Genomic DNA, 21285 nt, shown 5'->3' with positions numbered 1-21285 from the left:
GGTTGAAAAACATATTAGAGAGAAAATTTAACAGTATAAGCATTCAGTCACTAAACAGTTTGACAAAATGACTGAGTACCTGAGGATGTCTTAATGAGTTCAATGAAGGAAATTAATCACTACATGAATTTTAAGTAGGAAAGATTTAATGAAGTTAATTTAAAATAGAGGTATATGTGTAAACTACATAGTTCTTAGTTGGGTTTTCTGAAACAACATTCAGACCAGTAATACCTATCAGGGACTAATAGGAGCTCCTACCATGCTGCACTAAGAAACTCTTTGCCAGGGTTTCTACTTGGATTATTTCTGGGATCAGAAAACTGGATGTTATATATTAGTCAAGAGAAAGTAGGAAGAACTATAAAAGTAATTGAGTGAGCCTGAACAAGGAAACATTTATAGATGTTCAATTGTTAAAATTTATCTTGGGGTAGGATTAGCTCTCAGAGAAAACTGTCAAATTCTAGAGGCAATGAGAAAACAATTGCACTAGTTGTGCATAAAATTTAAGTAGGATTTTATTGTTATGTATACAAGTAACCCTCACATGTCTATTCTTTCCAGTTCCAGGATGAGAAGACTGATAAAAGAAGCTAGCTGAACAGCTGTAAGATGCCCAAATCTGGGTTCACAAAACCAGTTCAGAGTGAAAATTCTGACAGTGACAACAATATGGTAGAAAAGCCATATGGAAGAAAGGTATATGACTAATTACAATATTTTTTTGATTTTTGAAACTGGGGGAAAGATTCCCGCTTTAGTACTTATAGTAACTATAGAAGGTAGTGTGGATGATAAACCCAAACCAATTATCTTAAGCCCTTTAGAAATTAATTCTTGGGAATTAAATTTTTCATTTCCTAAGATTAATACAATTATTAATACCATGCAATTATGTAAAAGATAATAATTGAGAGTGGAGATCTCACAGTCATTTTGCATTTCTTCCCCTATCCCTTACTTAGCCTCTGGTAGCAAAACAACCAGATACAGTAGCAGTTCTATTTTCCATATCTGTAATTTTGGATAAATTTACTTCTGTAATCTCTGTGTCTGTCTCTGTAATAGTGATAATACAGAATTGTTGTGACAGTGAAATAAAAAGTTTTATGCTTTACATAGTGCTTAGTTAATAGTAAGTGCTTGTAAATGTCAGCCGTTTTGTGCCTTCTTAAAGTTGTCAGTGACCTTGGATTATCTTTACATATATCTGTCCTTCATCCTATTTCAATCCTAAAAACCTTCATTTAGATTTCTACAGTAGTCACCTAACAATGTTGACTACCTAGTCTCTCCTTTAGTTGAACATTTGTGTACAAATATTTTTTTCCAAAAGTTTATTTTTACATCATTTTGTACATTTTTTTTTCCATCTCAATTGTAATCCCCGCGGGTTTCCCATCACCAAGTCACCCCTGTGCCATCACCATAATCCCGTGCATTTCCCTCCTCCCCCCCCGTTTTTGATCCCATTCCCCACTCCACCCCCGCAAAATGTATCTGGTATATGGTTGTTCATTATTTTTGTTATTTTCTCGCCTGGTCCATTATACTCCTGCTATGAGTGAAACCATCTGGTATTTTTCTTTCTCTTTCTGGCTTATCTCACTAAGTATAATCTTTTCCAGCTCCATCCAAGTTGCTGCAAAAGACATGTGTTTCTCTTTTTTGGTTGCTGAGTAATATTCCATTGTATATATGTACCACATCTTTTTAATCCAGTCATCTACTTTTGGGCATTTGGGCTGCTTCCATGTTTTTCCAATTGTAAGTAAAGCAGCAATAAACATGGGGGTACAGGTATCTTTTTCAATCAGTGTTTTTGTGTCTTTTGGGTAGATACCTAGGAGTGGGCTTGCTGGGTCATAGGGAAGCTCCATGTTTAGCAGTTTGAGGAACCTCCAGAAAGTTTTCCATAGTGGTTGTACTAGTTTGCATTCCCACCAGCAGTGCAGGAGAGTTCCTTTTTCTCCACATCCTCGCCAACATTTGTTGTTGCTAGTTGTTTGAAGATGTGCCATTCTCACTGGGGTGAGGTGGTATCTCATTGTGGTTTTAATTTGCATCTCCCTTATTACGAGTGATGTTGAACATTTTTTCATATGCTTGTTGGCCATCTGCATTTCCTCTTTGGAGAAGTGTCTTTTTAGCTCTTCTGCCCAATAAATGGAGGTTTTATAATATGTGGTACTTTATGACAATGTGCCCTTTCTGTCAAGGGACACAGAATTCTTAGTTTATTTTTTTTACTTTTGGTAAATTAAATATATCATCCCAAGCCTTTTCTTGCTTTAGCTTTCTGATGAGCAGTCATTTTTAATTCCTTCGGTGAAGTTTGTTTTCGTTGCTGCTCTCAAGATTTCTGTCCTGTTTTTCGTATTTTGTTTATCCTATCTGGAGTTTGTTAGCTTCTTAGATCTATAGATGAATGGTTTCCTTGAAATTGGGATGCTTAATTTTCTGATTTTTCTTTTTTTTTCCTACCTTATGTGTTGTTAATCAAATCAAGTACATTTTAAGTTACTCTGTTTCAAGTCCAGTATTTCCATTTGATTCTTTTCATAAGTTTCTTTATTGATAGCCTATTGGTAAGTCATCAAGAACTAAATACTGCTTAATGCTTCAGATGTTACTGTTTATTTATAATAGCTGCTTTCCAGTGTTTGCTAAGCCTAATATTTGAACCCATTCAGAGAAATTTAATTTGAATCCCTTTTTTCTTGCTTTTTTGTAGGTCTTAATTTTTATTGATAATAGGGCAATTTAGGTCATAATATTGCAGCAGCTTTGGATCTGCATTATTTTCCACCTGAAATTTGGAAACGTTGCTGGATTTTTGTTGTTATTTGTATTTAGTAACATATCAGTTTATCTGTACTGTTTGTGCAACCACTGATGTCTGTTTTTGTGTTTTTTATTCTTGCTTCATAGAAGTTACCTGTGGTTTTTTTTTTTTATAGATAGATTAGTTAACCATTGATTGATCAGAGGTTATATTTAAACTCCATAAACCTTCCATTTTCTGTTGATGTTGGGTGTTGGGAAGTACATTAAATGTGAAGGCAGTTTTCAGTTATGCCTTGGCATTTACTTTCTGTTGTTCTTGCTCAGCATTTCCCTTTGCTAGTATGCAGCCTTCTAGTCTACTAGGGACTTGTAGACTGTAGATCCTCTCAGATATTCCCTGCATGTGCACATTGGACTCTCAGTCCATGAAGACTGTTTAGAGGACGTGCTCCTCTCTGGTCTTCTCACTGCATGTTAACATAACTTTCCTGTCAGCCCAGACATATATGACAATGTTATCTACCCCTCTACCCCACCCTGGCTCTTTTGTTTCTACAATCTCTGTTAAGTTTTTGGCCTGTCTAGCAGCTGTTGCTCACCTGCAGTAGGATTACAACTTTTAGGATTACAATGTGTTTTTCTTCCTCTCTGTTCATTTCTTACCCTGGTTGCTAATTTTATCTCCAGCTGGCTTTGTGCACCAAGTCAACACTGGCAGCAAAGGTGCTGGTTTTCATTGCCAGTTCTCCTGCTAAAACCTTATTATGCAAACCATACTCTGGAAGGAGGGCAATCCCAGATATGCCATAGGTACTTAATGTTCTCATCTGTGATTCAGTAACTTTTCTTAAAGAAAATGCTCCTCAAACTGTTGTTTGCTTTGCTCAATCACTAAAGCCTTGAAATAGTTGCTTTTGAAAATTTTGTCCAGATTTATAGTTGTTTTGGGGAGAGAAGTTGTCAGTATTTTCACTTCTCCGTGAACAGATATTTTCCTAAACACATTTTAATATGCCAGGTGTAACAGGCTATGTGTTATTAAAAATATAAGCAAAAGGAAGTGGGCAGTGGCTCTGTGAATAGAAATAAGCTGGCAGATCAAAACAATGTTAAATAATTTAAATTTACTTGTGTGCATAGAAACAGTAGTGTGGGCCCTTTGAGGCGATGGACTAGTTCAGGACTTCAGGGAAAATAACTGGTTTTTTGAGAAAGTTATTTGGTTTGTACTTGTTGAATTGACTATTAGGATAACCATTCAAGTAGATGTATTGAAATGAGTAGGCAGTTAGATGTGATCCACTGCTCAAAACAGAATTCTACATTGGAAATAAATATATGAAACTTTGGGGGAAAACAAACTGTAGTTTTGAAGGTGTTACTCAGTGTATCAAGTGAGGCATAACTGGAGGAGAGTGTACCCTGAGGATTTCAACTATTTTTAGGCTGAGAGAGACAGGATCAGAGACAGGGAAAGGACCACAGAGGTTACATAGAAAAGAGTGGCTGTATGTAAAATGTATCAAATATTAATATTAATTCAATATCAAATATTTGAATTGTCAGTATGTTATTTAATCATAAATTCTCAAGATCACATACTTGTTTGAGTAAGGGTCAAAAGTTCTGAGGTAACATGCTTGGTGCTACTATCATGTTTTGGGATTTGAATCGTAGTTTAGGATTTGACAGCAAAAGCTGTTCTTAGAAATATCTTTCAGTTTTAAATAAATATTTGACTGTTTGCACTTTAACAAGGGCTGGACCATAATTTCCATTACAAATTTTCTGCTTATAGATCATGTTACTGCTGTTTCGCATGGCAGAGTGAAGTTTGAATGAAGGGCAGGCGAGAAAAAGAAGATATGATCACATTATTTGTCTGTATATTTGTGATGCACTTTTTTACAATTGTCTTTCCTTAGTGATGATTGACCTTGAAGCCATCCTCTAGCATCTGCTTTTTCTTCCAAAAATTTTAAAATGAATATAGTTTTTCTGTTATGTAAATAGAGACTAGTTATTTCATTAACTATTGCAGTAGTCAAGAGTTCATCAAAAATGTTAATAACTCTTCAAATATTTTAGCCTTTCATTGGCTATCTGTATTTTCTTTTTTAGTCCTTTGACTTTAGAAATTCTCCAGTTGTAAATCAATATTAATAATTTGTGAAACAAATTTTCTACCACACCGCTTATAATTTAAAACCTAGTTATATTCTTAAAGTATGAGAGACTGAATGTTAATCATGTTATTCTTCTAAGTAGTTCTGCCCTCTACTTATCATCAGTGCAGTTTAGATCTTCATTAACTCCAATCCAGGTGATAATCAGTACTTTTGTTGTTCATATAATGCTACTTCATTGTGAAAAACTTAGAAAACACGTATAAGTATAATGAAAACAGAAATACCTTGCCAAAAACTATGAAGGAACTGAGATTTTACCCCTACCCCACTTGCAAATTAACCAGATTCTTGGCGTTAGCAGAAGATGCTCCATTCCTGGGTCAAATAAAGGGGAGCTTTATTTCTCATAGCAGTAGCAGTAGCCGTATATCAGTGTTTGTACCTGTTCCTGAGCTCCATTTTTCACAGGGGAATACAAAAATGTAACAACCATACTTTGGGTTAATTTAGAGAAGAACCCCAAATCCTTTATAATGGACACTGTCTACCTGATCTTTGCCCTGAAATATTGTCCAGTATTTCTGTGCTGAACAGTCATCTGCTATTGTCAGATTGATTTGTTTCTTGGTACAGAACAGAATCTTTATGAACACAGGTCTGAGGGATAAAAGTTACCTTCATGTTTTTCTTAGATTCTTTTATTTGTAACAAAGACACATATTCCTAATGTACATATCTAGAATATTTGGTTAATTTTTGTACAAATCCTGACTTTTTATTTCTAATGCAAAATCTAGGGAAAGTGCTGGAGGAATACGTCACCAATACTCAAGAACCTGCTGCATTTAATTCAAGCTAGCCAATCTGAATCTACTTACTCTCCTTTAACTTCTTTTTTTTTTTTTTAAGATTTATTTATTTATGCATACAGAACTGGGGTACGGGCCAGAGATATGGGGGTGGGAGAGGTGAGAGGATTCACCAGAGATAGGCGGATGTATTGAAATATACTGCTGAGGAGAGCAGTTGGTGAGTCAGGAGAGGTCTGCTATGCCATGTGGGCCATCCCCCTGGCTGGGTGGGGATTGAAGTTGTGTTGCAGTAGCTGTGGATAACTTCCAAGTGCTGTGCTTTAACCTGTTGTGCCGCTAGGGAGGGCACTCTCCTTTAACTTTTCTTTCTCTTAGAAACAAATAAAAGCTCTTACCCAAATTTCTTTCCCTTGCTTTACCTCCTGACCAATCTTGGTGCTTCTCTGTGTGGCACTGTATAGTATGTTGTGTCCTCTCTTGAGAACTGTGAGTCAGTGTCTTTTCATTGGCAGTAGTCTTCTGTTTTGTTAGCTTCAGCATCAGTGAACAATAAGCCTTTATTTTAAAACACCTTTTAAGCAAAATGCATGCTTTTAAAGCTCCATTTCATTGTCAGAAGTGAAAAAACTACTGAAGAGGATTTAACTCTGTAACAGAAATAAATAAAATTAGATTTTTACTTCCCATTAATCTTTACCAGTTAAAAGACAATCATATTCTCTTCCTAATTTATTGATTGATTTAACAAAAATGAATGTATGAAAAATGTTTTTACTTTCATCTATTTAAAATTCTATTGTATCTCCTGAAGTGTTCTGGATTTAATTACCTTTTAAAATATAAAATATGGCTGTGATCCAGCTATGAAGCTTGAATAGATAGAAGAGACTAATCTAGAATATGCCACGATTCATGATGTGGTCAAGACCAGAGGGCTTCATATTGTGGTAGCAAAGATTAGTAAACTTTCTGCAGGCACCTAGGAGCAACTTTATGACTGTGTAGATGAGCCACCTGAAATAAACAAAACTGAAAACTTTAATCTTCAACCCTGTCATGTGAATGTCCATAAATTGGACCAAAAACCTAAATTGTATTTTTATTTAAAAAGCCAGGAGAATGTAAAAAACATTGCCTGAAATGTGTTGCATCAGTCTTTTAGATTTCTAACCCATCTTTGCCATATCCTCCCAACTCCCAATGTTGGGGCTCCAAGGAACTACAAGGGCATTTTCCCAACCCCCTCCCTCTTAATTAGCGTCATGAAAAACTTCAGACTGGAAATGAATTCTCTCATTAATGTCGGAGACAAACACTTTCAGTGCTTACCCCGGTGACTGTAAAGCAGCTCCTACTACATTAATATTAAGGCAGTTCAAATATTGTGGATTTCTAATAAGCCTTCAAAATTTCCTGTTTGGGGGTGCAGAAATCTTTGGCTATAGATTTATTGTCTTCTGTTGTTAACCTGTTCAGGTTTCCTGTTTCATAAACCAATTTTTAGTAATTATGTTTTCAGGCAAATCATATTTCCATGCTTTACATTTTTAATGGCAGAAAAAGGAATATATTATTCTTTTATAAGTCTTTAATATCTCCTCTGGAATTATACTTAGATTTCATTCCCTGTCTATTAATATCTTTCTCTTCTCTCAAATATTCACGATGATATTCATTAAAAGTTTATTCTGCTAGTCCTTTAGTATCATGCTTTGGTTTTATTGATAACTTCTTTCTAGAAAAAAATAAGTATTCTTATAATTCCCATCTTTTTATTCTAAGTATATTTTTATAGAAAATACAATTATTTTATATTCCTTGTTCATTTTTTCACAGTATAGAGCTTCTCCCCTTAGGTGTAGTCACCATAGTTCTCCTACTACCAAATCACACATCATCTTTACCATAGTCCTTTGTGCCCACCCCCTTTTATTCTCCCTTCTTCCTTCCCTCCGGGGTGCTTCAGATCCATGTTATCTTTCCAGTGTTATTTTTCACTAAGTGTTTGATTTCTCTATATTCTGCATATAAATGAACTACCCAGTATTTTGTTTCTTAAGTTCCCCTGCTATATTTCAGTTCTTCAAACTGTCATCTGCAATTGAATGTACTACATTTGTTTCTGATAATCGCTGGCTACAGTTGACATGTATCCTTTATTATCATAGTTGGTAACTTTTAAAAGTCTCTCTAGTTTGATTTAGTATAGTTCTTGGTGTCTAACATGTTTTTCATAAAGGAGTCACAAAGGTCCAAGGGCGTCTCTGTGACCTAACCTTAGCATAGTCACCTCTACAGCCAGAGTTTGATCGTGGCCAGGGAGTTAACCTACATGGCACAACAGACCTCTTGTCTCACCTGTTGATCTCCTTAGTGTATTTCAGTAAATTTGCCTTTCCTATTCCCCACTGTCTCTGGTGAATCCTTTCATACACACCCAGCCACTCATCTACATTTCTTCTATAAAAATAAATATATAAAAAACAAAATTTAAAAAAAGAGATCTTTAAAAGGGGGGGCAGGGGTTACAAAAAAACAGTTTTTATGTTGTCTGTCAATTTCTGTGTTGGATTATCAAAGTAAGCTTTGTAGTAGCTGTAAATCCAAAGGGTGGGATAGTTCACCTGACTACTGAGCCACACACATTATAGTAACACAGCACAGCATTGTGTTTTGTTATAGTGAGGGATACTTTGTTATACTATTAAATGGAAGTAAGGATATAGAAAACAATTTGAAAAAATTGTTGCAGTTGTTGAAACTGGTTTTCAAGCAATTAAATGCAAGGATGGAGTATATTTACCCCTCTCTACTTTTGTGTATATTTAAAAGTTTTTTTTCCCACATTGTATTGCTTACCTAATGTAGTTCTAACTTTATTCATACTTGATTTTTTTACTAGAGTAAAGAGAAGATTGCATCCTACAGCAAAACTCCAAAAATTGATCGAAGTGATGTAGGCAAGGAGATGAAAGAGAAATCATCTATGAAACGTAAACTCCCTTTTACCATTAGCCCATCAAGGAATGAAGAACGAGATTCAGACACAGGTAGAATAATTTGTTGCTGTTTTTTGGTAAAATCTTAATAATTCTTTCACTATGGTTTTCCTCTTGTCACAGTTTATAAGCAATATGTAGTCATATTTGAAAAAGATACTGAGATAGTTCTTCCCACCATGCTACAGATTTTCCATAATTTGAATTTAGTGAGCTATTACAACTGTCTCTGTAAGATTGTTTCATAACAAACTCTTGTTTTTCTCTTAGAAAGGTTACATGCTAACACTAACAAGATTTCGATGAACTTAAACATATTTTTGGCAGACTGAATTTATACATTTTAGTGAATAATGGATGAAGGCTTTAATTTCTTTTGCATGCTCATACACACACCCAACCAACCAAGGCATTAGTAAATTCTAAAGTGACATATTTAGTTGCAATCCAGCTGTTTTAGTTTTATTGTTAAAGAACCTAAAGAACTGTTAAGTGATATTTTCCACATGAAAGGTAATTATAGTGCTCAACCCCATATTTAACATTGATTTTTCTTATAAATTATACTTAAATTATTAGCTGAAACTATAAAGACATAGGAGAAAGAAATAGCTCAAATGTCAGTCCTAACCTTTATATATTTTGTATTGAAAGAGCTCTTAAATGAAGAGAAAAATACAAAAATGGGAAAATGGACAAAAGGTGTAAGCAAGTCATTCAAACTAACAAAATTGAAAAAAAGTTGAAAAGGAGGTCTGAATGATACATTAATAATTATCAAAGAAATAAACTTTTAATAATTTACAAAGTTATTGGCATAAATCATGCCAAGTGGTACTTGTTTATTAGAAATAGGAACTTATTTTAATTGATCTGAATTATGGAGTATCTTTTAGGGAGGTAAATATGATAATGATACATAAAAAAAGTTTCTTCATATTCAACTTATTCTTTTGGTATTTACTTTATCTAAATAATTATTGACAAAGGTGAAAATGATCTTCAAGAATGCTATCTAATCTTTAGAACAGCAAAAAGCTTTATAACAGCAAAAATAAAAACCTGTAAATTAGTGTTACATACTACAGAATTCTGCCAATTATGTTAAATCCTTCCTATGAAGAAACTATTTTCACCCTTAAAAATAATATGCAGAAGATACTTAGGCAATACACAGTTAAATGTAGGATATGAAACTATGTGTTCTTTTTTATTGCATTAAAGGTCATTCTGTATGTTTCTATTAATATGTATGTGTACATAGGACATACATGGAAAGATTAGGCTTTAAATATAAGACACTGTTACATTTTATAAAACTAAACCTAAACCTAATGGGTATGTATTATGGGTCCAGGACAAAAAAGAAAGTATTATAAGTTATATATTATTATTATATAGTATAAATTACTGACAGTAAAAATAAAAAGAGGAAATGTTAATATTGCTACTCATCTCTTTCTCTAAAAGAGAGATACCTATTTAAAATCATTCTAAAGTGTTTCCTCTTTTGAAATTCTTACAAGAAGTATATGTATGTTTATGTTTGTATGTTGATGTTTGATACCTCCTATAGAGAAGAAAGTTTTAGTTTCATTTATGTTATTTAACATTAAATTAATGTTAAAGTTTTCATTTAAAAATACCACATTTCTTTAGTCTACGTAAGTTTATTTATCTCTGCTACTTTCTTTGTCTTTATATAAGACAAGAGGTACACTTAGAGTCATATTTCCCAGATGTCAACACTTTATCCCCAGGATTTGGAATGATTTATGTTTTTATTCTTTTATATAACGAACTTAACATTATTTTCATAAAACAGTAATTACTTTTGAACAATATAGTCATACTGTCCAAATTATAGAATAATTTGAAGTCATGTCACTTAGTTTTTAGAGTTGTATCTTAAAACTATTCATTTAAGCAAATCTCTGATATTTATCACTATATCACTCCAGTATACGACATTGCCCTGTCCTATCAGAGAATTCCCATAAATTGTGCCCCATGAAAATGTTAAATTCTGATATATATGACTCATTGAACTTATGGAAACATAAAAGTAAATATTATCTAGAATACTGCTTATTTGTTGTACTTATTACATTAGCTTGCTTCCCCAGCTTTTACTTTCAACCTCTCCTAATCTAATATCCTGGTAGGATAAGTAAGTTATAATGGAGGTAACTCATAAGGTAGTGTTTATTAACTAAAGCTTTGGCGTCCGACAAGACATGAGTCTCTCTCTGCTCAGCCTCTTAGTATTCCTGACCAAATATAAGTTCTTTATAAATCTCAGTTTCCTCACCTGCAGAAGTACATATGATAACATCAGCTGCAAGAGAATTGTAACCTTTTGAGTAACACACCTGTGAAACCATTTGTAGTATGCCAATTATATCAAACAGAAGACTAATACGGGCCTGAATAGGATTTGTTAAATGTAATTCACTAAGACCAAGTGTAGGCAATGTGGAGTTAGTATAGCAGTACAACTGTCTGAGACTGGATTTGCCACCCACTGGATTCTTTCTGTTCTCCCACCCATAGCATGGGCTTTGTCCTCAAGCTTTTTGCCCACTGTCACAGGTACCTCCTCCTTCTACTTAGCAGAAAGTAGAAGAGAAGAACCACAACAGAAGTGTTTTTCTCCGGTGAAACTTAGCCTATTACTGATTTAAACATCCTCCCTAGAAACTTTTGTTCACACCTCATTTACAAAAACCCTTGTAGGGGTTTTTGAAAAGTCAAATAACTTACCAAGGTATACTATCACCCTAATCAAAATTGCAGTACTCCTGGTAAGAAGGGGAGAATGTATGTTGAGTAGGAACCTTAAAATAACTGCTAAGCCTGAATAATTTTTAATGTTTCTACTTTTTTGCACTGTCAGTCATAAAATCATTTTCTTTCTAGTCAGTAGGCATCCAAGGGAAAGATACAATCCCTTCACATGGAAGTATTGAACAGCTGTCTTGATTCACATATGAGACTGTCTAATCTTGGCCTCCAAACTAAATTTGCATTATTTTTATATTATGAATAATGCCACTAATCACCTTTGCAGATTGTACTTTTATTAAACTCTGAATTATTCCATTCTTATTCATTCCCAGGAATATAGTTACAAAATAAAAGGGTCACGCATACCTCTGTATTTCTCTAAACCTCATAAGTAACTGTAGTCTCATTATAGTCTATTAGAGCATGGAAGGAAGAAGTGCTTGAGTAAAAGGGCAATGTGTGGGAGCCTTTAACTTTTCAGCCCTTGAATTAAATATTTATAGGATATACATTCAAATGCCCCAAATATAGGCATATTTATTTGAATGAAGGCAGGGAAGTGTATGGAGTCAAGTTGGATTGAATATTCTAATGGAAGATTTGGATAGACTATTACATTTAATTAATGACTGTAATTTATAAATTTATCCACTCTGCTTTAATCTGTCACATTCATATAGTTTGCTTTCTACACTCCAGTGTTTGATGTGTTGGCACAATTTAATGTTTGCCACGTTTTCATTGCTTTGCAAAGATTTTTTGTTTTCAGTAACACTTGCAAGCTGACCATAGATCTGCAGCCTATACAGGAGAGAGGGGTCAGAACAGGAGGGAAGAGCTAAAAGACAGGGGAGATGGATCACAGGTGCTATGGTGGTGGGAGAAGTATGGGACTACTCAAATATTGTCCAAAAATAAACAATGGTGTAGGGAAATTAAAAAATATATATCTTTAAGTGAAATGTTAGATATACTTTTGTAATTCTTGTAGTTAATAACTTAATGTGTTCTGTTTTGAAATATATGTTCATTGAAAGACTTGTTCAATCTTTTAACCCACTTTCTTTAGAATTGGCCTAAATATACTAGTGGATTCTCCATTCAGTTGAGTGAACCTTCTCATCACTGAACTTTCAGAAAAAATCTTTAAAATTCTGAAATATATGTTTAGGTGTTACTTGTTCTCTAAATTGTTTGCTTCCAAGAATTTGTTCCTTCTACCTAAACGAATTCATGAATAATGCCTATGATGATAATCTCAGAAAGAAAATTATATATCACTAAACTAATTTGGCACATTGCTTATGAGGGAAAATACCTGCTCTGGCCAGATTGCCGAAGTCTATTTTCCACATTCTTATTTCTCTGTCATGAATGGTTAGGCAGAATTTCATATTTTTAGCTGATATGCTTGGTTTTAATTTAGCTACTTTCTAAGAGACCTTTCATAGTGATCATTGTGGTAATGCATACTGTTTGAACTGTTTATAATTTACAGAAACATCTGTAGTCTAGAATGATACCACAGTGCAGTGTTGTTGTCTTATGAGTATTTTTGACACTCAACAAAAGGGTGATTCAAACCCATTTTTAAGTTTTCTAAAGACAAACTCTAAATAGAAAGACTGTACAATATTGCCTTTTGGGGCCATTTCTCATAAACTACAAAAAACAGCCTCAAGGGAGATATGTTTTAAAAAGCAACATTAGAATTATCAGTACAAGCATCAGTAATATTGCAAACTACAGTTTACTTTTTCAACTTCAGTATTCCTATTGAAGAAACTCAAATTTCAGGTATTGGCCAAACCTGTGTTTTAACTATACTTTTTTGGCTTTACCTTTTGGGGGAAATGATGATAGAACATTGACTAAATACTACTTATCTTTTAAATAATGTTGGTTTGTTGAATTCTGCATTTCCCTTCGTGTGCTTTTTCTTTTCTCCTGTCTCTCTCTCATTCTGTAGATTCAGATCCAGGACATACAAGTGAAAATTGGGGGGAGAGACTTATGTCTTCTTACAGGACATACTCAGGTAATTAGATTATCAGGTGCTCCTGTTTAGCCAGTGGTTTCTGTCACATTTACAGTTAATTATCGTACTTTATATAACTTCTCTCCAAGCCAGCATATAACTGTCTTGTGTTGAATGAGTGAACTACATGAGATCCAATTTTTGCTTGAGAAATCCAGTATAACTTATCCAATACATGCTATGTATATGGGCATTGTAAACATACGCTGTACGACTACTCCAGTCTTTAAACAGCACAAAATGGAGGCATCCCTTGCATAGAAAACAATGTGAACGTCAACTCCTGCAGTACATCAATCTCTTTGGGAAATTATTAAAGTTCATTATACCCTTCTCAAGATACACCAAGTGTATTGATTTTAAAAGACATTGTCACTTACTGTTCAGTCATGCAATGTTTTTAAAAAAAAACATGTTTGAATCTTTTTTTTTTTGGTTGAACTCTTCAGTCTTCATTGACTCTGCTGCCTGTGTTAAATTTAATAGTGCATTGAAATACCTAGATGTAGCCTAGAAAAATGCTAATACCACTAACTGTTGAGATTTGTCTATTTACTATGGCACCAACTATTGTGCTTCATAATTGCTCCAGAGAGAATATATAAATAAACTGTCATTTTAAAATAAAGAGTAATATATTCTCTTGTATATGAAAACATATTAAAGTGTTTTGATTCTCCTTGTAAAAAATGGATTGACATTCTTAGAACTTTTTTAAGTGGAAGTGTTTCTGGTTATCTTAAGTGTCTACATTTAGCATACAACTTTTATTTATAAAAGCTGAAGTGAACCTGTTTCTGGGTTTTTTTTTTATAAATTTGTGGGGTTGGGTAGGAATAGACTTAAACAATAATTCTTAAAATTAGTCTGAAAGCTGTTACTTAAGCTGATAACAATACTTGAATATCAAATTTGGGGAGTAAGGGCAGGTTTGCAATCAGAATTAAATTTGAAAGATCTACAGTTATTGTGGAGTTAAGTATACTTTTCTAAAGTGGAGATCCTACATGCCAGAGTACACCTGAAACAGCAATCCAATAATACCCTTTATGATCTGGTACCTTTGCTGAGAATTAAGATACTAATATAACTATTGGAGATAAATTTAGATATTTTAGAAGCAGAATAATGACAACATTTTCCCCCTCAGAATTGAAGTATACATATTCTAGAAGTGATTTATTTAATTATCTTCATCTGTATTTGAACTGTACTTACATTGTTTCATTATCTATATAGTGACTATGGGAAAATGTGTTGTATTCTTTGGTTTTTGAGACACTGCTAAGTTTATGAATCAGTTCCCCAAGAAAAGCAATTCTGTGTTTTTGTTAATATACTCTACATTTAACTAGGATGTGATTATGTTGAACTTTTGGCTATTCTGACAAGAAGGCTTCAGTTTTCAAGATTATATGACTAAGGCTTTTCTTCATTAGCCTTAGGTGAATCACTTGGACTTTAAAAATCTCTAGTGTAAATGAGTGGAATTTCCAGTCCATAGTAAACTGCTAAATGAGCACATGACATTATTCCTATGTTTAAAATTTTGAAATTCTTACAGTATCAGGACAAATAAATGCACATTTCAGTCACTGAAGCTTTTAACTTTTTCAAATATGTGATACGTTATCATTTTTTACTTATGGGTTAGAAAATAGTTCTTCATGGAGAGGTCCTAAATAGTCACTCTTGATGAATGCTTTAAAGCTTATCTAGTGTTTCAATTTTGAAAATTGCTATGTAGTTATTTCTACCTTATAATAGCTGTGGTTCAGTACTATTCTTATCTTATGTAAAGCATGAATTCAGACCAATGATAATGACTTAGCTAAAAAAGCAGTAGAGCTCAAAATGGATGCTGGTATCTAGTTTGACTTTTGTTCAGATATTTGTAACCTGTCCTATTTTTTTATTTTCCAAAATGCAATAATTATATCTTGGATCACTTGAGAGCATAGAATTATAATTAATTCACAAGTGTCTAACTTTTTTCAGTGAACTTAAACTACATTATCTCTTTAGGGCATGTTCTTTTAAAACAATATGTTTAAAATTCAATTAAAATTTACTGTGCAAATGATAATTTGCTTAAAAAGTAAAAGATGTTTTCCCTAACATTTCAGAAAATATTTTAAGGCTAGATTGTCCTATTTTTCTTTATTTTGCTATTTCTAACTACTAGATTTCATTTATGTTTCTTGAAATATCTGTTATACTTTTTATAAATTTTTCACATTAAGAAATATTTAAATTTAGGCAAAGAAGTACATTCATTATATATTAAAATGTGTTATTCAGATGAAAATTCATTAAAACAATTGGGTTCCTCATTCAATACTAGAAAACAAGGACAGATAAAGAACATTATTAGGAGAAAATACTTGATTCCAAAAATAGACGTTTCTCCAGAAGACCTGTTTAGGGCTTTATAATAAATTTAGTGATAATTTAGATAAAGCTGAATATAAATGGAATTTATATTTAATAAGTAATGAAATTAGAAATATGGAAATAAAAATACCATCATAGAACTTATTAAAGGATGACTTATTGGGCTCTCCCTGGTGGCTCAGTAGGTTAGAGCACAGCATTGCAAGCTGGCTGCAGCCACTTCAGTGTAAGTTCGATCCCCAGCCCCAGAGGTGATCCACATCGCCAGGCAGACCTCTCCTTACCCACCTGCTGCTCCTCTCAGCAGTGTACCTCCTTGATCTGCCTATTCTGCTCCCCACTCTGTTTCTGGTGAATCTTCTCACTGCCCCTGCACCTCTGGCCTTTATGTACCCCAGTTCTGTATGTATAAATAAATACATTTCTTTTTAACTTTTAAAAAGATGACATCAAAATCAGTTAACAACAAAATAAACATTTTAAAGAGCTATTTGAGTTTTCAGTGATTTGTGGGCAGCATAATTTAAATTATGAGAACCACTAATTTTCCTGACACTCTAGCCAGTTTATCCTAGATAACTCAGCAGTACACTGGAAGATTTACTGCTTTTTAGTTCATAAGTCTTTAACAATATTTTAAAATCAAATTTTTGTTAAGCTTTCTGTTTATTTTCTACGTAGTTTAGTTCCTGCCCACATCTGTCTGGAAAAACTGCAGAGTGGACCCTCTCTGGTGGTGCAGCGAGTTAAAGTTCAGCAGTAAGACTCTAAAGCCACCTCAGCATGAGTTCAATCCCACCCCACCCCAGAGGTGATCCACATGGGGTGAAGACCTCTCCTGGCCCTCCCTCTGCTCCCCTCAGCAGTGTACTTCGTCATTTGGCCTGTTCTGCTCTCCACTCTTTTGGTGAATCTTCTCACTGCCCCTGCACCTCTGGCCTGTACCCCAGTTTTATATGCATAAATAAATAAATCTTTAAAAAAAAATGTAAAGTTTTCCCTTTTCCATTAACTTTTCTATGTACATTTGCTTTTAAGTTTTATTTTTTTAGCCCTTTACAGAAATCCTTGAACCTGATCAGTAAACCCTATATATTTTATGGGGTTTCAAAAAAAATAACTTATAGGCAGATTATATGAATTAGCCTGCACAGGATCACCTGAATTACTCCATTAATCCATTGCATAATTGATACACTGTCAGAAAAGTTCTAACAAAAAAAGCCATATCTTTCTGACCTATGAAATCTAGGTCTGTCTGAGCATCCTAGCATTTAGTGGGAAACATTGTCTATATTGCAAAGGATTCTCCATGAAGCTAAGTCTGAGAGCCGATTTATGATGAATCCAATATTTTTTTAAAAGTCCTTGGCTGATTTTTGATCTTTGCAGAATCTGTTATTTCCAAGTATTTTTCTCTTCCTGTCCCCCCAACACACACACACATAGAATTTTTAACTTGCTCACTTTCGTGTTTGATTAATACTCTATTTTTCAGCTATCCTGTGATGAGAATAAAGCAATTTAGTACTTTTTTATTTAAGTATTTCTGTGTGATGAAAGTTCTCTCAAATACTTAGTTCCTTAGAGGACTATGCAAATTATTTATGAAATTAGGAAGTAATTTGAAGGAACATTGTTTGAAAAGCTTTAGCAGTAATTAAGAAAAATAAAATTAGAGTGAATGAAAGAAGTTCTAACATTTAATAGTAAGGAATGTTTGAAATGTTATTGAAGTTATTTTTTTAAACACTATAAAAGGTACAAATTTTACTAGTAGTAAATTTCTAAATATTATAAATTTTCTGAAAACTTTTATTTATTTGAAAAAATAAATTTTATTTTTTCAAAGCATTCGGAAGAAAATTAGTTATATAAGTCTAATGCTCTTTTGTCTACTAATGCCCAGTTCATATTATATATATTTCTTATGTAACAACTCTTCTTTTAAAATCTTATGTTTACTTTTGAGTGCTTACATATTTATTAATAATTCCAGAGAAAGAAGGTCCAGAAAAGAAGAAAACAAAAAAGGAAGCTGGAAATAAGAAGTCTACACCAGTTAGCATACTTTTTGGTTACCCACTCTCAGAGAGAAAGCAGATGGCACTTCTTATGCAGATGACTGCAAGAGATAACAGTCCAGGTGATACCATCATGAAGTTCATATCTATTCCTAGTTTCTTTCCAATGATGTTAGGCTTAGTAGTTGTTTTTTTAGTTACTTTAAATTTTTGTACTTTGTTGGATTTAATCAAAATTTATTACAAGTTTGTAACTTTGCGTTTTTTTAATTTAATTTAATTTTACATGTATTTTACATCATTTATCCTTTTTCTACAATGCATGCTATCTCCTCTTGTGTAGTCCTTACAAAATTCCTGCCGTCAATTCAACCGTGTACCATCACCATAGTCTTTTGTGTAAGAAAACTATTCCCTTTCCTGTTTTCACTGCTTTACCTTCCTCTCCCCTCCAGAGTATCTGAGATTAGTAGTTTCCTGTCAATTTTGTTGTTTAATTTATTGTAACTATTATTTTTTCCTGATCCCTTATTTGGTTCCCATACATTCCTCCTATAAGTGAAACTATCCAATATTTTTCTTTTTCTTCCTGACTCTATTCACGGAGCATAATCCCATCTAGCACCATCCATATTGCTATAAATGGCATGAATTTATCTTTTTTTGATTGCCACTGTGTATATTGATCCAGTTATCTATTTTTGGGTATTTGGGTTGATTCCACATCTTGTCTGTTGTAAATAGTGCTGCAGTGAACATAGAGATGTGCATGTATCCTTTTGAATTAATGTTTGAGTAGAGTCTTAGGAGTGAAATTGCTGGGTCCTATGGAAGCTCCATTTTGAGTAGTTTGAGGAACTGCCACACAGCTTTCTATAGTGGTTGGGCCAGTTTGTATACCCACCAGCAGTGTAGGAGAGTTCTGTTTTTTTGTTTGTTTGTTTTGTTTTTTAATATGTGCCATTCTCACTGGTGTCAGCTATCTCATTATGGTTTTGATTTGCATTTCCCTGATTAAAAGTGATGTTGAACACCTTTCCATATACCTGTTGGCCGTTTATATTTCCTCTTTGGAAAAGTGTCTTTTTAGCTTTTCTGCCCATTTTTTGACTGGGTTTACTCTGTTTTTGTTGAGCTACTTAAGCTCTTTATAGATCTTTGTGATCAGTCTCTTATTAGTAGCATTGTGTACAAAAATTTTCTCCCAGTCAGTAGGGTGTCTCTTTATTTTGGTTAATGCCTTTTCTGTATAAAAGTTTTTTTGATTTGATGTAATCCCAGCCATTCACTTTTCCTTCATTTTCTTTACTTTTGGTGATATCTTGAGAAATGTTACTGAGATATATGTCATGTAGTATTATTCCTATATTTTCTTACACCTATTGTACAGTTTCTGGGTTATGTCCAAATCTTGAATCCATTTTGAGTTGATAGTGGTGCGTGGTGTGAGTTAATAGTCTAGCTTCGTCTTTTTGCATGTAGTAGTCTAGTTTTCCTAGCAACATTTACTGAACAAACTGTCCTTGTTACATTGCATATTCTTTGCAGCTTTGTCAAAAATTAGTTGTCCATTAAAACATGGTTTATTTCTATTGTGAATTTTCTGTATTTGTGTTTTCTATTCGAGTCCTTTGGTCTGCATGTCTGTTTTTGTTCTAGAACCATAAGTTTTGATTATTACGGCTTTATAATATAGTTTGAGGTGTGGTCATATGATGCCTCCATTCTTTTTGATCAAGAGAGCTTTGACTATTTGAGGTTTGTTGTTTTTGTTTTCGTTTGTGTGGTTCCATATGAATATCATCAATATTTGTTCTAGCTCTTTGAAGAATGTCATTCAAATTTGTATTGATATAGTGTTGTATCTGTAAATTGTTTTTTGTAAGATGGTCATTTTGAATGATAATTTTTCCAATTCATGAGCAGGGATTGTCGTAATTTCTTTATGTCATCTCTTTTAAGAAAGTTGTATAATTTTCTTTGAATAGGTCCTTCATCTCTCTCATTAGTCTTATTCCCAGGTATTTGATTTTTTGTTTGTTTCAATTATAAAATTGTTTCAATTATAAAAATCAAAATTATTGATTGTTTACAGATAGGAAGGCTAATGATTTTTATGTATTGGTTTTATATCTTGCTACTTAACTAAGCTGGTTGATTATTTTGATTATTTTTTTATTTGTGCAACAGTTGTTTATTATCTATAATCTCAACTAAATGAGAAGGTGTACAAGAGAGAATCTTTTTGTCCTTAGTGGACATTCAATATGTATTTGTCAACAGAAATGAATAACTTAGATATGGATCGATCAATTTGAGAAATTTATTGTAGAACTGTATTCATTTTGCATATTGAAGAATTTTTATCCCAGTATCTGTAAAACTGGTTCTAGGTTTATAGTTTACTTTTCAGTTTACTAGAACCTTTATGAACTGATACTCTTACCTCTTTATTAGAAGAAAGGATGTGGTCCGTGCTTTGTTGCTTTGTTACAGTTTTCAAAATGGAAAACTGTAGTATATTATGTAAATTTATATTTCATTTCGCATTTACAGTTAAGGTTTTGTCACGTGTACAAACGTGTGTGTTCTTTCATGTATTGTGCCTTTTGAAAATAATTGAAGATTACTTACCAACATGGTCAAAACTGAAACCAAACAAACCTATTAATATCAAAAGGGCCTAAGTGGTTAAAAAGTGGATAAAATGGATAGCTGAGCTGAGATACTTACTACTGTTAAGCATTGATTTCATCTCTGTATTCTGGCAAAAAAAAAAAATTTAGTTTATATAGTTCTCATTAATTGATACAAGAAAATAAATCATGTTTGCCTAGAGAAAAAGTTCTTTTGGCTCTGAATTCAGATCTTTATATAAGCTAGGTAACATCAGAAACCCTGTTGAAATGCCTTGAAAAAGACACATTTTTTAATTATTATATTAGTTTATTTTTACATATTTTTGTGCATTTTTCCATCTCAGTTGCAATCCCCTTGAGTTTCCCATCACCAAATCACCCATGTGCCATCACCATAGTCCAGTGCATTCCCCTCCTCCCACCGTTTTGATCCCATTCCCCACTCTACCCCCACAAAATGTCTCTGGTATATAGCTGTTCATCATTATCATTATTTTCTCACCTGTTCTGTTATATTCCTTCTATGAGAGAAACCATCCAGCATTTTTCCTTCTTTCTGGTGAAAAAGACACATTTTTTTTTTATTTTACAATAGTTTATTTTTACATCATTTTGTACATTTTTTTTTCCATCTCAATTGTAATCCCCGCGGGTTTCCCATCACCAAGTCACC

The 21285-nt window shown here is 33.3% G+C and overlaps 1 protein-coding gene across 3 annotated transcripts in view; it reads left to right on the top strand.

The window, feature by feature from the left end:
* Positions 1 to 21285, top strand: part of ANKRD12 (ankyrin repeat domain 12) — a 110082-nt gene that overhangs the window by 26299 nt on the left and 62498 nt on the right. For 2 of the 3 annotated variants that reach the window (XM_004683743.2, XM_012725875.1), the window contains exons 2-5: positions 568 to 702; positions 8634 to 8781; positions 13487 to 13555; positions 17949 to 18095. In XM_004683743.2, coding sequence (XP_004683800.1) covers positions 616 to 702; positions 8634 to 8781; positions 13487 to 13555; positions 17949 to 18095 — 451 coding nt within the window. In that variant the 5' untranslated portion in view covers positions 568 to 615. The remainder of the gene's footprint in view (positions 1 to 567; positions 703 to 8633; positions 8782 to 13486; positions 13556 to 17948; positions 18096 to 21285) is intronic. The other variant, XM_004683744.2, reaches the window with a different exon arrangement.

The sequence above is a fragment of the Condylura cristata genome, unplaced genomic scaffold, assembly GCF_000260355.1.
Source record: "Condylura cristata isolate star-nosed mole 26May11 unplaced genomic scaffold, ConCri1.0 scaffold00016, whole genome shotgun sequence".
Classification (NCBI taxonomy): Eukaryota; Metazoa; Chordata; class Mammalia; order Eulipotyphla; family Talpidae; genus Condylura; species Condylura cristata.
Note: the sequence above shows the minus strand (reverse complement) of the source record. Positions and strands in the feature narration are given on the sequence as shown.